At 41.0% G+C, this 24,171-nt stretch overlaps 1 protein-coding gene across 3 annotated transcripts in view; it reads right to left on the bottom strand.

Moving 5' to 3' along the window:
* The window catches only part of ROBO1 (roundabout guidance receptor 1), a 1,035,646-nt gene that overhangs the window by 4,516 nt on the left and 1,006,959 nt on the right, over positions 1 to 24,171 (bottom strand). For 2 of the 3 annotated variants that reach the window (XM_006136943.4, XM_075909735.1), the window contains 2 exons: positions 16,518 to 16,670; positions 1,638 to 1,949 (listed from right to left, as the gene is read on the bottom strand). In XM_006136943.4, the coding sequence (XP_006137005.1) occupies positions 1,638 to 1,949; positions 16,518 to 16,670 (465 nt within the window). The remainder of the gene's footprint in view (positions 1 to 1,637; positions 1,950 to 16,517; positions 16,671 to 24,171) is intronic. The other variant, XM_075909745.1, reaches the window with a different exon arrangement.

The raw sequence follows: 24,171 nt of genomic DNA, 5'->3' as shown, positions 1-24,171 counted from the left end.
GTTTTTGAAGGTGATATGTCTCTTAAATATTAACATTGTTTCCAATTGTACTGTCCTCAGCAAATTTTGCCACCTGCTCTAAGCCATTAATACATAAATTGAAAAGCAACAGCCCCAGAACTGACCCCTGAAGTAACCCTCTAATGACTTCTCTCTATTGTGACCCGTTGCCATTTACAATGACCTCTTGCTTATGTGCCCATTTAACCAATTTACTGTCCAATTTCTATTCCCCTGTTTTGTGTCCCAGCTAGCTGGCCAAAGAAAGAATCAAGCATTTGTTTGATACTTTGTCAGAAGCTTTACTGAGGTCTAGATAGACACAGTCATATGAACTCCCCTTATCGATAGTTAATGACCTACATAAAATAAGAGATTAGGGTGGTCTAGCATGACTTGTTTTTCATAATATCATTTTGGTTACTCTCTGTAACTTGTGCATCTATTAGTCTAATCTTCATCATACTGTTCTCCTTTTTAAAGGCGACCAGAGCAAAACTAAGAGGTGTTTGAAATCTAGGTTTCAGCTTTTTCCATTTATAAATGTGAGGTAAAAATGGGTCAATCTTCAATTCACCAGTAATATTGTTAAATATCTGGGTTAACTGAGTGTTGCAGAACAAATAACCTTAATAACCTGGGGCAGAGGCAGGACATATATCAAGTAACATATAGCCATAAGACACTCCAAGAATGCCTCTCCAAGTGTGGCAGTAATATGTAAGATATTGCACATACACACCTGTGCATATAAAGACCATAACATCATGAAAGGAATTTACTGTTTTGAAAAAACCCAGTTCACAATATTGCCTACTTTATGCAAAACATTATGATTTGTTTTCACTTTGTAAAGAAGGCTAATTTAAGGACTTTCAGTTTCAGTTTTACTGATTTTTACCAAACATTTCCCAAGTATTTCAAAAATCATGTATTTATTTTTAACTTTAAAAGGCAAGGTCAGGGCCCTCTAACCGGGGCTTTTTGGCCCCAGACATTAATCTCAGTATTTACTCTCCCGAAATTAAGTTTGTTGCCTCTGTTTTTGGCCACTATAGTTACTAAATCGCTTCTGTGCATTCACACATAACTCCTTGGGTAGGGTGTGCACCTCATCACCAAGAATACCTGTATCGATTGTACTGTCTATATGGGGCATTGTAGAATGGCTCCTGGAAGCCAGTAATAGTTGATGTTGGCAATACACTGTTTACACTGACACTGCATCAACCTAATGTCATGGAACATAGGTCTACACCATGTGGAGAGATGGTGTTACAACACTGGGGTAAAGAGCCACTTATAATAGCAGGAGCCACATTTAAGTAAAGACATTTTGACAGTTGATTTGACACATGGCAGTTTACATCAACTGAACCCCATTGCATAGCAAGGCCATTAGAACAAATTTTATAGTGTGTGGGGGAGAGTACTGTGAGCTATTGAACAAAACTGTAAACCCTGAATATGATGGAAAACACTTCAAGTCATGGGGTTTGATAGCACTTTTAGGTCCAGCACCCCTGGCATGTAGACCAGGCCTAACTTCTCAAGCCTGAGGTGAATTTGAACAGGAGGTCTGTGGACCAGATCCTCCTGGTCAGCTATGGTATATATTTTATTAAACTCTTTCATACCACCTTGGAGAAGATGAGTTTTTGCTGGTGTGCCTTCTCGCTTCGCTGCTTTGTTTCCCCGCAGTTTCCCATCATTTTGCTGTTCCTGCAATTCTCTGCGCTCTCCTGAATTTGTCCGCACATCAGAATGCTGTCTGCCATCTGCCCCTTCCCTCCCTTTGTAGCTCGCTCCTTTTCTTTCTGTAGACCTGTCTGTTCTCGGTTCTATAGAAGCGAGTTTTGGCAACATGACAGGCCGTACCTCCAGCTGTGACTTGGACTGTGCGGTAGGAGATTTAATAGCAGGAGGTGGCACTGGAGGGGGTGGCAGGTCTATAAAGTTAAAAAAAAAGGCATGAGGCATGAGGCACTAACAAAGTTAAGGACTAATAATATTTTATATCCACTGTGGTAACTCACTTTTTTACATCAATTTTGCCACAAAAGAAAATGATTAACTTAGAATTAAGGTTCCTCACATGTACTGCTAACCAAGGCATTAAACAGTCCCGAGTCAGACTTTCTCCATTCCCGACAAAAGATGAACTTAGAAATCATGATTAAAAACAACACAATTATTGTTTGTTAAAATGTTGCCTTCTGGCTTTTGAGCCCGTAGGAGGAAGCAGATACCCTATGATCATTTACAGTAATAAATTCAACCCTAAATACAGTAAAAACGCAGGCTACCCAACTGGCTGCTCACAGAGGGGCTTCACCTATTCTTTCCTACCGGAGGAGTGAGAGAGCTGCCATTCTCATTCCTCTCCTTTGTTTTCTATCAGTGTCCGCTGTGCACCATTTCCCTTTACTCTCATAGCTCCTGAACTTGTCAGCCTCCCTCTTCCACACCATACTTCTATCCCCCTCAGTTTTCCCATGCAACTCTATATCCCTCTCTTCCTTTCAGTCTTCTCTGAGTCTCTTTCTTCATTCTCCTGCCCCATATTCCTGAGCATTCTTCTACCTCTCCCCTACTCTCACATCTCCATACAACTCTCCCGCTCAGTTTCATCCTGTCTATCCCTGGATCTCCTCCTCAGTTCTACCCCTTTTCAGATTCACTTCTATTTCTTATATTCTCCTGTTTCCTCACACAGTTCTATAAGGCTTTCTAACCATAGGACTCTAGCCATTTTCCTTGAGGATAATGTGGCTTCAATCTCATGAAAAACAGTGGATGTTGGTGGCTACCTTTATTAGGGGCTTTTCTACACAAACTATTAGTTCACGGCATGCTGGGGTGTGAATCTACTTTGCAATAGCCTGTCATAGAGAAACAATCCACATGGACCCTGCTGACATGTATTAACAATTTTTTAATGAATTTTAATTTAGTCCTTTTTGAAATGGGACAAAAATGCATTAATAAATTGTTAATGCACATCAGCAGGGTCCACGCAGACTGTTACATGCAGTAGGACAGATTCATACTCCAGTTTGCTGCAATCTAAATATTTGTGTAGATAAGCCCCAGGAACAGCTTCACTTCTACACAAAGACAATTTCAGCCCTGCCCAAAGCCCTGGGTGGCTATTCTAAAGGGAAAATCTGTAAAATGGAGGCAGTAGTACAGAGCATGTTAAAGTTGAAAAGAGTCCCCATCTCCAACGTTAAACTGGCTATCATTGTAATACCCCATTTTAATATATTCAAACCACTATTAACAAGCTCACTTTCAGATTAACAATACTTTTGCTCTGATATGTATTTAATGCATAGCGAAGTATTACAATCACTGCTCCTTATTGTAGGCTAGCATAAAGTAATACTTACATTCCAAGAAGCTGAATTATATTTTCTATAGAAACAATAACTGTAAATGTGATGAAGACCTCTCTCAGAAAGAGAGAAAAATTTGATAAATTATTGCCTTCTAAAAGAGACCTTATAGCTTCTCAGAGAATTCCATGTTGAATCATTAGCTAAGCTATGTCTACACTCCTGATGGCGACAAGTACTCCTGTTCTTGTATGTATTTCCATCAGCCTCCCACTGTGGGGATGCCACCAAGAAGTCCTAAATGGTAAGAGCTAGGGCCACAAGAATTGATATGCAGCTTCCTCCTCATAATTTAAACTGAGGTGAGATTTTGGTTGTGGCAGGATAATGGCTTGTGCCTGGAATTTGATTGTTTCATAAAAATTGAATAGGGAGTCGTCTGGTAGGAGGGAGTTATATTTCAGAATTAGGGGGCAGTAAGGGTCCAGAGATAACCCCACTGGGCCAGCAGGGAACAAGGGTGGAAAAAAGGGCAGTTATCTACTATTTATTTCAGAGAGTTTGTCTGTGTGCACACACCCCTTCTTTGGCTGTTGCAGCAGTTTTTGCCAAAATCTGTGGCAGTGAGAGTGGGTTGGGATAGTCCTCTCGCCCCTGGGCAGTCTGCATACTGAACCTCTCATCCCCAGCTCCACCCCAGAAAAATAATGTATATCAAGAAAAAACAAATTTAAGTTAAGGACCCAAGCAATGCCTGGTAATTCTTCTAGTAATTAATATTATTAATGTCACTAAATAGTATGAAAACAATACAGACCAAAATGTTCTAAACTGGGTGTTTAATAACGGGGTCCAAAGTCCATATGTGCTACATCCTGCTAAAAATATTCCCAAGTACCACAAATCATAGAATCCTAGCGTAGGAATTGACCTCAGGAAGTCATCGAGTCCAGCCCCTTGCCCAAAGCAGGACTAATCCCAACAGATATTACTGGGAACTATAAGCACTTGTCACCTTTATTTAGGTTCCCAAACATGGATTTAAGAGCCAGTTGGCACCCAGTTTTTAAAAGTCTGGATATGCTCCTTGAAGCCATTGTTCTTCCTTGTTGAGATCCATCCAAAGGAACAGCAAGCTTTTGCTATACTTATTCAGGATCTGAACTGTACTCCAAACTTCAAGAAGGATATGGCTAACATATCAAAAACCTTTAACCCAAAGTGTAATAAAGGAACTATATCGAGTACTGGTCTTTGTGGGAATGCCACATGTAACCTTTTGCAACCTTATGTTGAAATGTTCCCAATTAATATCAAAGGTTAAAGATAAGCATGCAAGCAACCCAACTTAGTTTTTAGGTTTAAAGCCCTAGGTTAGTTACAGAAAATGTATTTAATAGAGGACTGCAAGATGACATTTTGAATGCTATAACTAAAGATTAATCTAAAGAAAAATGATTAGCAAACAGGCATGCAATTATCACTTACTCTACAATTAGTCTTACATTCAAAGATGAAATAGTATATTAATGAGTGACCAGTCTACTGACAATTGAATGAAGTACAGCCTTACAATTCGGGGACCTAGCAGCACCCATCTGATGTTAATTAGAACTCTGATACAATCTACCAAGGCCACTCCTTTTATAATGTATTATAATATTAATTAACATTAAATTGTATCTTACCATAATTATATTTCCACTACCTTCTTATTCATTATGTTCTTTACACTACACATTATTTAAATAAACATCTGTACTAATGTCCTTCTTAAGCTATCAATATAGACAGTATTTTAAACAAACATTCAAAATCTTCAAAAATACTCATTAAAAACCATGCGCAAACCAAAACATAATAGCAACATAACCTTGGGTCATATTTTTGCTAACTTTTTCTCATTTTATTGATGCCAACTTATGTCTGACTTTCCACACTAGCAGCTTCAGTTTTCCATACTTCCTGACAGACTACTGTAGGCCCAAAACCTAATTTCTACTAATTTCTTAACAAAAATCATCCAATAGGCTACACACAGCATATATACAATTAACTCATACAAAGAAATATGATACTAGCCTGAAAGACAATGTTATGTAAAATATGTTTTGCATTAAAGATGATTCCTTCTGTACCATTTGAGTAGATTGCATCATAGAACCATAGGTTTAGACGGGACCACAATGGTCTTTGAGTCTAATCCAGGGGTAGGTAATAATTTTTAACTAGGGGCTACTCCTACATTTTGGAAAGTCGTTGAGGGCCACACTCTTCCATGATATTAATGTAGGAGGTGCGGGGTCTGGGATGGAGTTTGGGTGCAGACGAGATCTTGGGGTAAGAGATTGGGGTGCAGGAGGGAAAATGGAGTCTGGGAGGAGAATTTGGATGAAGGAGGTGGTTGTGACATAGGGCAGGCAACTGGGGTGCAGGGTTTTGTGACCTAGGGTAGAAGGGGATTGTAATCTGGGGCAGGAAATTGAGGTGCCATATCTGGGAAGGGGTAATGGTGCAAGATAGGGACAGAGGGTTTGGGTATGTTGAGTGTGGGTGGGGCAGAAGGTTGGGGAAGAGAGGGGCTGGGTGCCAGAGGCAGGCTGTGGCGAGAAGACTTACCAGCTAGCAGCCAAACCAGCCTACCTCCTACAGAGCTAAGCCAGCCAGCCAGCCTGCCTATCCATGTGCTTCAGTGAATAACTGAGCCGACAAGAGGGGGCATGGTTCTTCTTGGCTGCCTGTTATTTAAACAAGCAGCTCCCATTGGCTGGTTGCTGGCCAGAAACTGGGGAATGGGCGGCTCCTGAAACTTCCCCCCCTCCCCTCCAGTTTTGAAACAGAAAGGAAGCCTGGAAGTCGTGTTTCTACTCAGTGCACGGGGCTGCAGGGCAAGAAGGGGAGTTTGCCTGGGGCTCCCTGCTGCCTCTGTGGGACAGATCCAGTGGCTTTGCAGACCAGATCCAGCCCACGGGCCATATTTTGCCCAGGCCTGGTCTAACCCCCTGCCAACATGCAGGATTTGCTTCTTCTAAACCATCCAAGCCTATCCAGCCTCCTTTTGAAAACTTCCAGTGAAGAAGATTCCGTGACTTCGTTAGGCAGTCTGTTCCATTGTCCTACTGTTCTTACAATTAGGAAGTATTCCCTTAGATTTAATCCAAGTCTATTATGTTGTCATTTAACTTGATCGCCTCACATCCTTCCTTCTGTGGCAAGAAAGAACAACTTTTCTCCATTTTTTATGGTATCCTTTCAAGTATTTGAAGACTGCTATCAAGTCACCCCTTTGTCTCCTCTTTTCCAAACCAAACATACCCAGCAATTCCTTCAGCCTTTCCTGACACAACTTACATTCCATTCCTTTGATCATCTTTACATTTGCTTTTTTTTTGCAACAGCATTGCATTTCTGATTCATATTGAGTTTGTTATGCACTATTACTCCCAGATCCCTCTTGCCAGTGATGCTGCCAACTCAGTTATTCCCAATTCTTTATTTGTGCATTCTGTTTTTCTTCCTTAAATGTATCGTTTGTTTTTGTTGAATTTCCTGTTATTGTCTACAGCTCAGTTCTCCAGTTTACCAAGATCCCTCTGAATTTTAGCTTTATTCTCTACTTTGTTGGCATCCTCTCCTAGCTTTATGACATCTGCATTTTTGACCAGCTCATCGTCTTACAGGTGTGCAGTATGTAAATATGACTCAAATACTGCTTCCTTAAAGACATTTCATAGATGTTTGAAAAACAAAGTGCCAAAGAAGCCAGTAGCAATTGAGGATGCTCAGCATAGTCCTAGAATTGAAGCCCCAAAACCTAACATGAAGGCTAATGAGACTGGCCCACTGAAAACAGCTTTATAAGTTTTCTCCTCCATTTAGCTTGTTCTGCAGTATTAAAATGTATACAAACACCAACAACTATTTATAAGGTGCACATATACTATTTTTCTCTGTTCCACATTAATACAGTTCCTTACATTTTTAAAATAGAAGGGGAAAGCTATCAGTCAGTTACAGAAGCATATAACCATATTATAAAGGCGGATTTTTTTTTAAAAAAAAAGCTCACATATGGTATCTAGGATACAAGGCTCCTTTGGATGAAACAAGCCATAAGAATACATTAGGTAAACAGGTGAAGAGAACGTGCATGAGAGACGCGTAAATGATAGTCCTGAGTCAGTAATGCATTCATCCCAAGTGCATCTGTTATAGAATGAAAGCCACTGAACATTTTAAAATCCCTGCTTCAGCAATTTGCAATGAAATGCACTCATTCTCACTATTTCCTCCGAGATGATCTGAGAGAGCTTACTAAATCTCAGAGCAGCTGCACTTTTCAGCTATCACCTATATACATTCAAATAATTCAAGATATATTTGTGCAGATGTACTTTTGAACTGAAAAACTGACTAAACGGATACAACAAAAATAAAAGAGATGAGTCCAAGAACGGTAAAAACTGGAATTATAAGCAGGGCTTAAATGTATCCGGAGCTGTCCAAAGCAGAACCCTGGAAAATATTTTCAAACCTGCAGGGCCTCCAGTATGTCCAATAGGGCCGAAGCCCTAAGCTCCAGGACCCTGTAGCTGAAGCCCAGAGGCCTAAATAGGAGTTCTGTATGGGGGAGGGCCTCTAGAAAAGAATTTTTGAGAATTTAAACCCTGAGTATAAGTAAAGGGAAGGATGGGATGCATCCCTGGCATTAGCAGCCAGAAAGCTGTATTATGAGTGCTGCTGAAGACTCCCTCTCAAAGGGGCATTGCAGGGATGTGCCATAGGTGGAATGATGTATGATGCTCTACTTCAGCCTGGCATAGTGCTCCATGTGGAATCACTGTAGCTGGGTTAACATACAGCAGTCCATCATCTTCTTTTAGCTAAGTGGGGTTCATTACAGTCATCAGCTGATCGAGACTCAAGGGAGTTGAAAGGTGGTTCAAGCTACATTTCTTGACTTTGGAAAACAGATTTTGGAGTGTTTCAGGTAAGCGAAACCAAGTAATGCCTTCAACTTCACTGTGCACTAGCGTAAAGATAATTTATATATCTTCCAAACATCCTCCAGGAGGAAGCCTTACACTTTGGGAAATGTTTCCTTCTCCTTCCCTTATTTGCATCAAGTATAAACTGGGAATCTTTGTAAATTCGTACTTTTTTTCTTCTCCCCTGCCATAACATTTTGTGGACATCAGATTAGGAAAGTAGCTAGAATAAAGGCTGATCCTGGACAGTATCTTCTGACCTTTCAATTATTATTAGACATCAAAGTCATTGTACTTAATGAGAGAGCCATTCATTAGACAAAAAAGTAAGAAGAAAGGTAATCTCATGGCAGTGCATCTGACTTGCCTATATTTAGAATCCCCTCACAAAGATGATTCTTTTTGGTAGCCCAAACCAGAGGCAGATTAAAGTTTCATGAGGCCTTGGGACAGAGCAAATGGGGAGCCCCTCCCTGACCCTTCTCAAACGCCTTCCCTCAATTCCACTCAGGGTCCTTTCCATCCTGCCCACCCATTATGGCCATGTTCCCCTTTCACTACTTTCTTCCCTCTCCAAAACCTTCTCCCACCACAATCCAGGGCCTGTGGTAGGGAGAGAGAGCTTCTCCAGTCTCATGGCCACAGTGTGTGTGGGGGAGGGCTGTGTGCAGGGGCTTCCCCTGGCTTGGTACTGGGGATAGTCCCATCTGGCACATCTGCTGGAGAGCAAGTTGAGTGCAGGTCTTCTACCAGGGACAGAGGCTGTTGGGAAGTGCCCCCCAGTTGGCTGGGACTCCTGGTTAATATATAACAATATATCTTTAAACAGACTTTTTCATCCAAAACCTAACCTGTTACAATTTAGAGTGGGCAATGATTAAAATGATTATTTATGTAGAATTAGGGCATGATAATGGAAGAAAAAAATACATTCACATGAAAAACTTTTGGAAAATTGCATTAATAATGATAAAAATATTAGTCTCTTCAGAGAGAGCTTTGTCACAACCTGCAGGGAAACTATAAAAATCTTCATTATAACACAGTATTCCTTGCTGAGAAGAATCCTTTATAAAGGAAAATGGAAACTTTTCAGAGGTCAACACTATTACACTCCTGTGGTGTTTATTTAATAGCTCAAATCAGAGAAAATCAAGATTCAATCTGCCTCCTCTAATACAAACTGTTATGCTTCATTATTAAAAGAAAATGGAGGCCTCCACAGTGAGAAATAAAATAAATAAATAAGGGAATATCTACACTGGGGAGTTATTTCGAAATAACTTCCTTTTTTTTTTAAATAACAAAGCAAGTGTCTATACTACCTATTAATTCAAAATAACAACTGCTTGTGAAGAGGAATAAGCTTATTTCGAAATAGTTATTTCAGGAGTTATTTTGAAATAACCTGATAGTGTAGACACAGCCTAAAAGAGTGGCATCAAGCCAATATAATGAATTCAGAGACACCTGATAAAGATCAGCTGCTCTCAACTGTTTCATTTGTGTCTTCATATCACTGTGGTACTGTTGCCCACTTAAGACAAACAATTAAAAAGAGCCAATTTTAACACATTCGAAGGGGAAGTCTTCCATATGTGCCTTTTGCAATGAGTGATTATACTTTTTAAATAACATTATAAATGAGAGCATATAAAATATCATGGGAAAAACAACTGTAGGGGAAAATTATCAATCCACTAAACCAGTTTTGTACTAAATGGAGAAACTGAAAATAAACTTAAGGATCAATCGTAAGATTCTGATTAGTAACAATGACTAAAATATTATCAAGAAACTTATTTTAAAAGGCCAAGATGTCTACAATCATATCTCAGAAAAAATGGTTGACAGCTCAAGTTCATGATATACTATGTGTTTTCTCTAAAATATGCCATTCAGGGTGGATAAAAATTAATGATTTAAAAAAAAAAACAACAGGATTTTAAAAAGTAAATCAGATTTTTTAATTGAAAAAAACCCCCATCAATAAAAGACTAACTTTCTCGTTTAAAATAACAGTTACAATTAAATGTTCTAGGGCTTTATTTCGAACTACCGGGTCCCTGCCATGTGTAGACGCGGGCAGTTAGTCCGGACTTGTAAATTTCAAAAATGGCGACCGGCCGGGAAGAAACAAATCAAGTATGGGATATTTAAATCCCAGGCTTGATTTGCAATTTCGAATGCCTACATTAGCCTCCCTAGTTCGAACTAGGGGGCTAGTGTAGACATACCCTTAGAGACTAACAAAAAAATGCAGATGATATCATGAGCTTTCATGGGCACAACCCACTTCTTCGGATGCTTATTAGGAGAAAATGATATGGATGAAGATGAGGATATATTTGAAGAATAAAGTGGATTTACTTTTCGCAATGCATCATTTTTCAAGACTCTCCCTATGACTTTTTGTATAACTGTGATTTAACAAGTAAATTCCTAAGCTCTTTACTATGTTGGATGCTGTTTTAGCTTCACAAATCCTTATGGCTTGTTTAATTAGTTAGCTAGCTTTAGAATCTATCACGCAAGTATGCAGTACAGAAATCTGTAGTAAGAAAAATCTAGAGTTGCCAGTTGCCACTGAGTGTCATTTTCTCATTTTATATTACATAATACATGCCCATTATTTTGGAATAGCATGGTCACAGTCCAAAATGGTGATGCCAGAAATCTAGTTCTCAATTTACTTCAGCATAACTCAGGTTTTCCCTAAGGAATCCCGTCCTATGCTTTTTTCAGTGGGTCTCACTCCAAAATTAAGAGCAATCAGTCTTAGCTTTTTTTGTAATCTAGTGTCAGATCTGCATCAAAATGAAAAATGGGAGTGAGGAAGATGAGAGCTTGTAGTAGAAGTTTTAAGGACACTGTACATTTACTGTTCTGAGGACTTGTCTGTTAATGTAAATAACAGTGGAAAATTTTTAAAAAGCTTTTAAGCAGCCATCAGCTGGCAACACAGGAGACTACTGCAATTGCAAATGTGAAATACAGGCAGTCCCCAGGTTACGTACAAGATAGGGACTGTAGGTTTGTTCTTAAGTTGAATCTGTATGTAAGTCGGAACTGGCGTCAGCCACTGCTGAAACTGATCAGTTTCAACCGCAGCTGAATCTGGATGCCAGTTCTGACTTACATACAGATTCAACTTAAGAAACCCAGGCGTCCCCAAGTCAGCTGCTGCTGAAACTGATCAGTGGCTGATTCCAGGAAGCCTAGGGCAGAGCAACTCTGCCTCGGGCTTCCTGTGGTCAGCCGCTGGTCAGTTTCAGCAGCGGCTGACTTGGGGACGCCTGAGGCAGAGCAGCTGGGGTGCTGCCGGGTTGGTCCGGAGCGGCGCTGCGGGACCAACCAGGCAGCCCCCATCTGCTCTACCCCAGGGGTAGGCAAGAAAAGCTTGGTCTGCTGAGGGGAGGCACTAGCTGCACCCCCTTCCCCCCCAGCAGACCAGGCGGACAGGAGCAAAGCCGCGGAGCACGCCCGCAGCAGGACAGCCCAAGCGCGCCCGGGCTGTCCCGCTGCGGGCGTGCTCCAAGGCTTTGCTCCCCGTCTCCCTGCAGACCAGGGAGACGGAGAACAAAGCCGCAGAGCACGCCTGCAGCGGGACAGCCCAAGCACGCCCGGGCTGTCCCGCTGCGGGTGTGCTCCAAGGCTTTGCTCCCCGTCTCCCTGCAGACCAGGGAGACGAAGAGCAAAGCCGCGGAGCATGCCCGCAGCGGGACAGCCCAAGCGCGCCCGGGCTGTCCCACTGCGGGCGTGCTCCGCGGCTTTTCTCCGGTCCCCCTGGTCTGCTGGGGGGGGTTCCAGCAAAGCCGCTGGACCCCCCCAGCAAACCAGGGACACCCGAGCAAAGCCGCCGCCTGGGCGGCTTTGCTCGTTTGCCCGGAGCAAAGCCGCCCAGGCGGTGGCTTTGCTCGGGTGTCCCTGGTCTGCTGGGGGGGTCCAGCGGCTTTGCTGGACCCCCCCCCCAGCAGACCAGGGAGACCGGGAGAAGCTTTTCTCGCCCCGGAGGACACGGGTGGCGACCCGCCGCCCGTGAGCTCCGGGGCGAGAAAAGCCCCGTTCGTAAGTGCGGATCCGACATTAGTCAGATCCGCGTAAGTTGGGGACTACCTGTATGTATGTAATATTTAAGATTTAGTTTAATAAAATGTAAGTGCTATTGTGTCTGTGTGTATGATTTAGTTCTCACCATTCCTAATGTACTGCTGCCACATCTGAAACATGACACAGGTACCAGTAATGAGTATTATGTATTATTGCCTAAATTAATAAAAATCAAGATATCTAAAAAAAATTACATGAAGTATACCCTCTTAGATGTTATAAAATTCTGTACTGAGCTGTAAATTAATGTTTTAGTGCTCTGATTTGCACCATTGTTTGAAGAAATGTGAAGGAGTATCAGTGGGAAATTTGATTTAAATAAATTTATTTTTTGACTATTTACATCACATTGATTTAAATCAATCCACCATCATTCCAGGACAGATTTTCTTAACTGCACATACAAATATGCATGCAAAATTGCAGACCTAGATATTGCTCCTGAGAAGCTTGAAGCACATGAGTAATTAATTCTATGTATGTGAGCAATCCAATTCCAGGTATTGCTTATGTACATACAGTGCCTCACCAGCTTAGCTCTTTTCAGAATAGAAGCACATGCAGTGGTCTGTTGCAAAGGGGCTTTATACTGAACTGTCACAAGATATAGGATGTTTAAATCATAACATCATTTTACTGAAAAATGGTTTTTGTAATTTGTAGAAGTTGCAAAAATGTTTTTCGTTATAATTTTTTTCCCTTTCTGAAGCTCACAGTTTGGACATTTTGTACCATCAAGGCAGACACACACAATTCAGATGGGGATACATTGGGGAGAGTCAAAAACATTTTGGAATGGTTTTTCATGTCAATATTTGTCATAGCCATCTTTGTTGCTTGTGACAAATGCAGCTTTAATAACCTCATCATTTACTGTGGCTGCAAATGATAACATTGAACTATTTCTTGATTTTCAGGTAGTCAGCTAGCTTCCATTTCAGCATACATCAGATGTAGGAGCAAGAATGGAGGTTGGATTTTAAAATCAGGTATCATGTGCTATCATGTACTATCAATGCCATAATCTGTCTGGAAAATCTCACAGACTATAACTGAGTTCTGAAGAGGATTTTTACTTTGTTTATCTAAATGCTTATAAGTCTGAAGGCTACTAATTAGTGATGGAACAAATCAAAACAACAATTCACAAAGAGCCTTGCAAATGCATTATTTATGAAAAGTAAGGCATTGAAAATATTTTTGGACTTCATTTCTCAAGTAAGGTATGTAAATAGGTCAGAGGAAGTTGGGTAGGGAAGGAATGAATTTGTTGGTAGATTTTAGTAATGCATCTGATTGTATTTAACTCTTTGAAAGACTGAACAAAGAATAAAAAGCCATACCTTTTTTCCTTACCCTCCTCTCAGCAAAAGATTTTTAGCAACAAACATGGAGAACCTTTCACAGTCTGAATGACTGTCAATGAACAAAACAATAGAGCTGAAAGCCTGTTTTACATTCAGCGGAAATTGATCTAAACTAGTATCAACTAAGGATATAATATAGTCATTACATTAGCCTACATTTGTGCAATCTTATACTATGCACATTAAACTAGAAAAACATCCTGTATTTAAAAATAAGCAGTGGAAAACAAACACACCTCTTGTCAGTGCTGCATTATGAATAAAAACTCTCTGAAACAACAATAAACTGCATCATAAACCATACTATAAGAAAGAAAACAAAAGCAGATTTTTTTTACAGCTTATGCATATAATGCTGCTGACAACATTCTTGGCAATTTCAACCAATCATCTGATGCTTGAATTTGCTTCCATATTTTTTATATCATCCAACTGTGTAAATCCTTTTTGTAACAGAAATTTCATAAACCTGCTAAGAAATGATTATTCAGCTAATGTGGTTAAGTAATTTGGGAATAAAGAAAAATATTTCCATGCTACATAACAAATAGCTGATGTTTAGCAATCACTGGTGAATGCATACTTTCTTGAAAAGATTGAGAAATTGATGAAAAAATTAATCTCATCTCCCTTTTATTTAACAACTCCAACCAGTGCTAAAAGTCCAAGTTCAGTCCATTAGTTTTCTTCCACTGCAAACTAGGATGCTCACTCATTATGGGAAAAACTGGAAGCTTCTCTAGTAGTAAGCACTGCTTTATAAAAGAAATAAATCACAGTATGACACCAAACCAATAGAAGAAACTAAGTAGTACTTTGAAAGGTCAACTGTGCTCAATTGTTTCATTCATGTCTCCATATAACTGTTCCCCACTTAAAGAAAACTATTAGTAGATATTATTTTATAACTTAAGGAACAGCTTTTATGTATGCCTATTAAAATAAGCGATTATCATTTTCAGTAAGGTTCCAAATATGGCTATGCAAATGGATTCGGGCAAAGCATAATAATAAAACACAACCTTTGAACTGGTTCTATTAGTATTACAGAACATAGAATGGCTCCCTACTGCCTGACCAACCACAATGTATAGCACATTAATTATAACACATAGGTTAGCAGAAAATCATGTCTCATTAGAAAAGATGCTGAAATAAGCATCTGCTGTCTCATACAAAACAAATATTGATCACAACTGTCAAATCTGTTACAGTTTTTAAGCACAGTCCTGAACAATCTAACCTGGTATGATTACTTTTACAAAAATCCATTGCTAAATACATGTCCCACACTTATTTATTTCTGTGCTAGAGGGAAAGAAATGTGCACATAAAACTCCAGTCCAGATTTTCTTTCTGATGTCCTAGCTACTGTAGATGTGATTATATCAAGATTTGATGTTTAGCCAATTTTTCAGTTAAGAGCATTCTCTTCAAGATAATAAAAGCTGATAAAATGTCCATAAAATCTTGTAAAATGCCATTACTGAGGTCCCATAAATGTAAAATTGCTAGTATAGTTTTGGGATTTACACCCTGTGTTGTCCCTTTCACAGAAGCAAACTTGCACAAAACCACTGTAAATAACCTCTTGAAATCAGATAATATTCTGACAGCTCAGTTTCACTGACAAAAGGGACCTGGGCAGAAGCCAAGAGGCCCAGGTGCACTGTGTCATGCCAGTATTTAATGCAGTCTAATATCAGATAGATGCTAGTGAGAGAAAATACTCAGAATAAAGTCAGATAATAGCATGGACAACCACTCATTGCAAAATTACTTCTGCTCATCATGCTGTGAGCTTTGTATTAAATTTTTCTGTCAAGTGGTAGGAATCACAGGGAGAAGTGGCTCAAAAACCCATTCTTGTAACCCTGGATAAGGATCTATAATATTAGGCTTTCATATGATAATGGCAAATGATGCCCCTCTTTGAAAAATTTCTGACTGGTAATGAAAGTCCTAATCAGATTGTTGTTGCTGAGAACCAGGAGGTGGGGAATAATGCTTCTGACACCCCTTCGTTCCCCTCCTCCTTTAGCGAATTTAGCAAACTTGACAAGATGGGTATGTCTTCAAGTATTTATCTTACATGAATTTCCACAAAGCCCTTCAGTTGTTTATAAAAATCAGAAGGTGGTGGTTTAATAAAAGCTGGGCCACCTGAGGCATTTTCATTAAAGGCTTTCTCCAGACAACATCACAATGTTTGCATTATCCTCCTTTGCTCCCCAGAGAATACAAGCATTACCTTTTCAGCAGGAGTCGATATTGTGTGTGAAGGCATGAGAAAAGATGATTACATTTTGCTTTTTTGTGCACAAAGTAACTAACAATACTCACATTTGGATTAAAATTCAGCTATATTGTTGGTTACCATATGAATGCTAAATTGTTTCCGTGAGGAAAAAAAAAACAGATTGGAGGAGTTATTGTTCCATTATTTTAATGAAGATTTTAATCCAGGCACACATTATTTTCAACTACTGTACCTATATGTGCTACCTTTTCTGTTAAATAATGGCTGCAATTAGCCTATTAGGACACTACAGAAAACAGGTGCAGCAGAGGCATTCATAACGGCTGCCAAGTATGGAAATTTAAAATGATTAATTTCCTCAACATATTTAGCAACAGCAAACACAAATCACTGATTTTTTAAACATAAAAACAGAGAGGTTCACTGACACTTTCACCTGTTTCAGTGGACTTACCATCTGTGTAGACGTCTCTGCGCAGATGTCCTGGCTGGTGTTTTTGCTTTTTGGCAGGTCGGACCTTTTGTATTACAACAGCACTCATGTTACTGTCAGTAGACACAGGGCTGGTGGGCCTAGGGCAGTGAGATGCATGAACATGTCTACGGCCTGAAAAAAATAATTACAGAGCAACAGAATGTTATTTTACTTTCCAAAATAAGAGACTATATTTCCTCTCTTTTTAAAATGAGAATAACATGTAGACAGACGTTCTAAAACTGAAGCTATTTAATTATAATGTTACATTAATGTAAATCTTCTAGCATCCTTACTGGTGATATGGTCTAAAGCATATTTTAACAAACTGAAGAGATATGTTAATCTTCAGATCAATAAACAGGCTGAATTAATTTCCCAGAAGTTATAACTGGTTTGTTTCTAGTAGGCCTCCCTCCAGGACTCTGAACTCTGTGACCAAGCAGGAACAGAATGCTTTATCAGCTCAATAGCTTGCAATATTTATCAAAAAATGTGATTAATTTCTTCTGGTTTGGATACTAAAGAGGTTCACTATGAAAGAACAATGAGCAGGGTTGCATATGCATTCAGCACTACCATGCTGGATCGTTAAGCAATAAGTACTGTATATGAAATACACCAAATTGTTCCTAGCTCCAAAATATGAAAAATCCCTTTGGTACGGGGTGTCCGACCTACACCATCTTTAAAGGGCTTAATAAGGCTGAGAAAGGTTCAACTAATCAGCTGAGAGGAATTACGTGGCTTAAAAAATTGACTGAATGACAACAGGGCCTACCTGAAAAGGAAAAGGCGGGGTTAGGGTAAAGCCAGAAATCTGGTAACAGAGAGGAGCTGTAGGAAAATAGTCTGTAGTCACTCCCTGGGATAAGGCAGGTTTGTTTGAGAACTATACAGACACGGTATTCAGGGAGAGGGGAGTTTGGGGACTGGCGAACTCAGAGGAGGAGTGTAATGACAAGGCTGGGAAAGGCAGCAAGGTCCAGAATGGAATAGACCATTTGGAACCCATGCTAGAGGATGGGCCAGGTTTCCCTAGCACCTACTGGGGAAGTGGCATTGGCTGGGCAGTGAGTGAGAAGATGGCTTGAACCTGTTCATTAGAAAGAAAGGGGGAGGACGTGTGATTTGGCCAGATGGCCAAGTCACAGACACAGAGAATCTTGCCTCACTGAAAGCCAGGAACAGTAGGCAGGGCACATGTTAAGAGGTGAAAAAGAGGTATCAGATCTGAAGTCAGCTAATCCCCTGTGCAACCTAGAGTGATCCTCTACCAGTGACTTGCAGACCATGTGAGATGCTAATTTGCATTTCCTAATACTGTTTTATATATGAACAGTGCCACTTTTCTAGTGCTTGTATTCAGGTAAATGCCAAGCAAAAAGCAAAAAACTAAAACCCCAAACCCCAAGTCATAACACTTTTTAAAATATTGCTAAGTTTTGATTTTTACATCAGTAGTATATAAAAATATCCATTCCAAATACTTATACAAAAGGATGATATTCTGGTCTTATTTCAGTCAATGCAAGTTTTGCCACTGACTGCAATGGAGCCAAGATTTCACTGAAAATGACTAGACTACTACTTTTTTTCTTATGATGAAAACCCATGCTGAAACAAAGGATTGCTAAAAACTAAGTGGAACTTAGAAATGAGAGAGGAATCTTGTAGCTCTATGAAGCTGGTGAGGACAAAACTAATAGAATCCCAGTGTTCTGGGTCTGGTGGCTATTCAGGACTGGTAAGATAATCACAGATTGCTTTGAACTGTGGCATTCCTATTTATCAGCGGAAAAAATGACACTAACCCATTCAGTAAGCATGAGGCTTACTCAGATCACTGGTTACTCATATTCAGTTAATCCTGATATCTAATAGTGTTTGTGTTCAAAAATGAAATATTATTACATATCTAGTGTTGACCAGTGGAAAAGCCTAATGTAGCTTCTTCATAATTTAAGAGCAATTTATGAAATGACAGGTTACAAATTATGATGCTGAACTATTATGATGCAAACAGAGACTGAAGATATTCCCCAATAAGATTACAATGAAATACCTAGCAACAATATCTTAAACATGATTAAAATTATTCTTAAACTTACAAAACCTAGAAAATAAAGTGTTAAAGCTGAAACGCTATTCTTTCCTCATTCTAGTAGACATGAATAAACTAACACTCTCATATGAAATAAGACCAAAAAGATTGGGATTGTGTACTTTACAACAAGGGCTATGTCTATACTGCAAGCCTCTTGCGGAAGAGTAAATGCAAATGCAGCGCTCTCATTTGCATTTCCTTTTCCTTTCCCTTTTGTGCAAGAGGTTTTTGTGCAAAAAAGTGCTGTATAGCTCTCTTGCGCAAAAGGGAAAGGAAGAGAAAATGAAGCCTGTGCTCCTCCATCATCTTGTCCCTTTTTTACGGGGCAAGGGCTAGTACTCCTCTGTCTTTCTCCTCAGCTTCTTTGCCAGTGATAGGGGCAATGCCAGCTAGTTGGTGGCGATGACTATGTGCTATGCGCCTATACTCAGTGCCCACTACTGACTCCAGGTGGTGCGCTGGAGCCAGTGTCAGGACCAACTCCATGAAAAGTGCTCTAAGTTCAATGTCCAACTCCTTCTTAGTCCTTGGCTTAAAGGATTTACAAATTTTACAACTGTTGCTGACATGAGCCTCACCAAGACAGTGCAGGCAGCTTCTATGCCGATCACTGACTGGAATACCCCGTTTGCAGGAATTACAAGGTTAAACCCTGAGGAAGACCCTAAGTGGGGCCAAAGTCCCTTAGGGGACCAACTATACTAAACTATACAATAGGTTAAACTAACTGCAGATAAAGCTAATGATGGGGAGAAGCAACAGTAGAGGCTGGAGCAGAGCTTTGCTGGTGCACAGCAAGAAGGAACTGAGGCTACGTCTTCACTGTATGTTTTTTGTGGTAGAGGAAATGCAAATGGAGCACTCATTTCCATATCTTGCATTCCAATTTGCATTTCTTCTTCTGATCCTTTTTTCAGAAGAGGTTTTTGCGATAAAAAGCTCTGTGTAGATGGGGCCATTTGTCGGAAAAAAACCCCTTTTGCTCAAGAGCCTGTAAACCTCATTTTTTGAGGAATAAGGGCTCTTGTGAAAAAGGGGATTTTCTCTAAAAATGGCCCCATCTACACAGGGCTTTTTATCACAAAAACCTCTTCAGCAAAAAGGATCGGAAGAAGAAATGCAAATGAGAGTGTAAAATATGCAAATGAGTGCTCCATTTACATTTCCTCTTCCGCAAAAAACACACAGTGTAGACGTAGCCTGAGAGTGGGGGAGTGCACAGTGCCCCTTATACAATGCCAGAGAGGTGCCACTGCAGGGTTCACTAGTGGCGCTCCCCTACAGGTACTGCTAGGGGAAAAACTTCCATGCTTGTGGTGAGCACACACACCTACTATGGAATGGACATGAGCAAGCACTCAAAGAACTTCTATTCTCCCTGTCTCATAAGATAATAAAGAGGGGCATTCAGTGAAATTAAAGGTTGAAAAATTTCAAAATCAGTAAGAGAAAATAATTTAAATAATCTGCAATTAGATTGTAAATCTCCTCACCACAAAGTATCATTGAGTTTAAAAGAGTAGCAAGAATAAAAAAGAAACTGGATGTTTATATGGATAACCAAAAAAATCCAGAGTTATAATAGCAAATTCTAAACAAACAAAGTGTTTTTGAAAGGCTCTACACCACCTTTCTTTAGGGAATAAACGACCTGTAAGAAACTTCCCTCAGAACTTGTTATTCCAAACTGTCTACTTCTTCTGGACTTTTAGTGCCTTCTCCTGAATCCTTTGTTACCAGCCACATGAGGAGACAGACACTGGACTAATGAAATATAGTAATTCCTGGGTCCTTTACATATGATGTGCATAGGGATCATTTTGAAACAAGATTAGTTTAAAATTGAACTTTCTATGTTGGATTTCATTGCTTAGATATACTCTATTCCCTTACACCCTTATATTGTAATGTTTAAAAACAAAGACAAATGTTTCAATTATTTTAAGGGCACCCAATATGAGTAACCATGTAACTGCATAAATGTTCAGTTCAGACAACATGAGTATGTCCAAGTTATAACAATCCCAGGATATGAATTTTGTTCTAAGGAGCTGATAGAGGAGGTATCTGAGCCTATAGGGTATGTCTACAATACAGCGCTAATTCGAACTAACTTAGTTCGAATTAGTTAATTCGAACAAAGCTAGTTCGAACTAACGCATCTAGAACTAAAAACTAGTTCGAATTAGCGTTTTGCTAATTCGAACTAGCGCGTCCACATTAAGTGGACCCTGAAGCGGGGTTAAGGATGGCCAGAAGCAGTGCCGGCAGGTCATCAGAGGAGGACTTAGAGCGTGGAGATGCTGCCTCAGGCTAGCCGAGGGCTGTGCTTAAAGGGTCCCGACCCCCACCCCGGACAGACAGTTCTCAGGGGTGCCCCGCTTGCAAAGCAGTCCTGGCTTGAAGTGCCCTGAGTGTCTACACTGGGCACATCACAGCACTCGGCCATCAGCCCGGCTGCACTTGCCGCAGGCTGCCATCTGGGGAGAGGGGGCAATTGGGGAGCTGCAGGAGAGCTTCCACCCCCAGAAGCCCGCAGAGCCAGCCCAATCCTCCCCATCGGGGGCTCGTGCCCCATTCCTCCCTCACCTCCTTCCACTTACCCTTCCCTAGCCCCTCTTCTTGATGTACAAAATAAAGATAACGTGTCTTCCAAAATGGAATCTGTCTTTATTGAACAAAACTGGGGGAGACTGGAAAAAGGAGGTGGGAGAGGGGAAGAGAGAGGCTGGGAGAGGGGAGGGCAACTAAAATGATCAGGGGTTGGGAACAGGTCCCGTATGAAGAGAGGCTAAAGAGACCTGTGGAACTCCTTGCTGCAGGAGGCTGTGAAGGCTAGAACTGGAACAGAGTTTAAAGGGAAGTGAGATCAAGTCATGGAGGTTGGGTCCATGGAGTGGTATTAGCCAGGGGGTAGGAGTGGTGTCCCTGCCCAAGGTTTGTGGAAGGATGGAGAGGGATGGCACGAGACAAATGGCTTCGTCACTGTCTTCGGTCCGTCCCCTCTAGGGTCCCTAGGGTTGGCCGCTGTTGGCAGACAGGCTACTGGGCTAGATGGACCTTTGGTCTGACCCAGGACGGCCATTGTAAGCTCAGGGCTCAGGGTCGGGGGTCTCAGTGGACCCCCTTGATTCTCTTGCACACCTGCTCCTGGGTGGCCAGGCTGGCAGCTCTCCTGCCCAAGTCGGCCACTTTCCTGTGCCTAGTGCGGAGATTGTGGACGAGGTCCACAATGTCCGCACTATCCCAGGTGGGTGCCCGCCTCTTGCGGTCCCGGGCAAGCTCCCGGGAGCCGCCAGCCTGGTCCAGGGAAGAGGGGGAGGGCTGGGGGGCATCGGGTGGGTGGCTCGATCCGTGCCAGGTGCAGGGTCTGCTGGCTGGGTGCTGGCAGGCTTGCACCTGGCACGGGCACCATAGCCAGCCTGTGCCTCTTTAAGGGGTCCGGGGCCGGGAGGGGGGCATACGAGTTTCCCTGGTGTTGGCCAGAGTGGCCACCAGGGAAACCTGGGGAGGGCTAGCCTCCCACTAGTTCGAATTAAGGGGCTACACACCCCTTAATTCGAACTAGCTAGTTCGAACTAGGCTTAATCCTCGTGAAATGAGGATTACCTAGTTCGAACTAAGCGCTCCGTTAGTTCGAATTAAATTCGAACTAACGGAGCGCTAGTGTAGCGCCTATGAAAGTTAGTTCGAACTAATGTCCATTAGTTCCAACTAACTTTGTAGTGTAGACATACCCTAAGCTATCATCTTTGAAAATCATGGATGTCAGGAGATTCCAGAACACTGGAAAAGGGCAAATATAGTACCCATCTATAAAAAGAGAAATAAGAACAACCCAGGAAACTTCAGACCAGTCAGTTTAATTTCCGTGCCATAGAAGATAATGGAACTAGTAATTAAGGAATTCATCTGCAAGCATCTGGAAGATCATAAGGTGATAGGTAACAGCCAGCATGGTTTTGTAAAGAACAAATCATGTCAAACCAATCTAATAGCTTTCTTTGATAGGATAACAAGTCTTGTGGGTAAGGGAAGCACCGTGAATATAGTGTATTTAGATTTTAGGAAGGCATTGGACACATTCTCGCCTGACCTTCTAATTAATAAAGTAGGGAAATATACCCTAGATGGAGCTACCATATAGTGGGTGCATAACTGGCTGCACAACTGTTCTCAGAGAATAGTTATTAAAGGTTCACAATCATGCTGGAAGGGCATAACAAGTGGGGTTCTGCAGAGGTCTATTTTGGGACTGGTTCTGTTCAATATCTTCATCAACAATTCAGATGATGGCATAGAGAGTATGATTATTAAGTTTGCAGATGATACTAAGGTGAGAGGGGTTGCAAATGCTTTGGAGGGTAGGGTCAAAATTCAAAATGACCTGGACAAACTAGAGACACAGTCTGAGGTAAATAAGATGAAGTTTAATAAGGACAAATCCAAGTACTTCACTTAGGAAGGAACAGTTTCATACATACGGAATGGGAAGGAGTACTGTCATAGTGGACCATAAGCTAAATATGAGTCAACAGTGTGACACTATTGCAAAAAAGCAAACATGATTCTGGGATGCATTAAATAGAGTGCTGTGAGCAAGACATTATTCTGCTCTTCTCTAAGCCGATTAGGCCTCAGTTGGAGTATTGTGTCCAGTTCTGGGCACCACATTTCCAGAAAGATGTGGAGAAACAGGAGAAGGTTCAGAAAAAAGCAACAAAAATGATTAAAGTTCTAGAGAACATGATCTATGAGCGGAGACTAAAAGAATTGGGCTTGTTTGGTTTAGAAAAGAGAAGACTGAGAGGGGACATTATAGAAGTTTTCAAGTATCTAAAGGATGTTACAGTGAGGCAGGAGAAAAACTGTTCTCCTTGGCCGCTGATGATAGGACAAGGAGCAATGGGCTTAAATTGCAGCAAGGGAGGTTTAGGTTGGACATTAGGAAAAACTTCCTAGGTGTCATGGTGGTTAAACACTAGAATAAATTGCCTTCAGTTGTTTTGGAATGTCCATCACTGGAAATATTTAAGAGCAGGTTAGACAGACATCTCTCACGGATGGTCTAGATGGTACTGGGTCCTGCCATGAGGACAAGTGTCTGGACTCCATGACCTCTTGAGGTCTCTTCCAGTTCTAGTGTTCTATGATTCCATTTTTTCTCCCTCTCTGACAGACCACTGTCCAGATGAGCCTTTATCTGTATCACTGATTCACTCTTGACTCCCTCACCACACTCTAAGGGCATGTCTCCAAACTCCCGTTTGAAGAGGACTACATTAATGCAAACTAGGAACATTTTTAGTTTGTGCCCTTTGGTTCTCACTGTTATCCACACACACACAGTCCAAACGGTGGAGCTGTATAGACACAACCTAAGAGAACAATCATAATTTCAGCTGCGTTTGAATATTAAATCAATTAGTCTTTTTCCCCCATGATTTAGCACATGGGTTTCAGTTTTGCAGCCACATCTTGGACAACTGATTTTATGTAAAACCATGTTTAGCACCAATTAAATTT

This window comes from Pelodiscus sinensis, chromosome 1 (assembly GCF_049634645.1).
Source record: "Pelodiscus sinensis isolate JC-2024 chromosome 1, ASM4963464v1, whole genome shotgun sequence".
In the NCBI taxonomy this organism is placed as follows: domain Eukaryota; kingdom Metazoa; phylum Chordata; order Testudines; family Trionychidae; genus Pelodiscus; species Pelodiscus sinensis.
The sequence above is the reverse complement of the archived record's forward strand: the minus strand, read 5'-3'. Positions and strand labels throughout refer to the sequence as shown.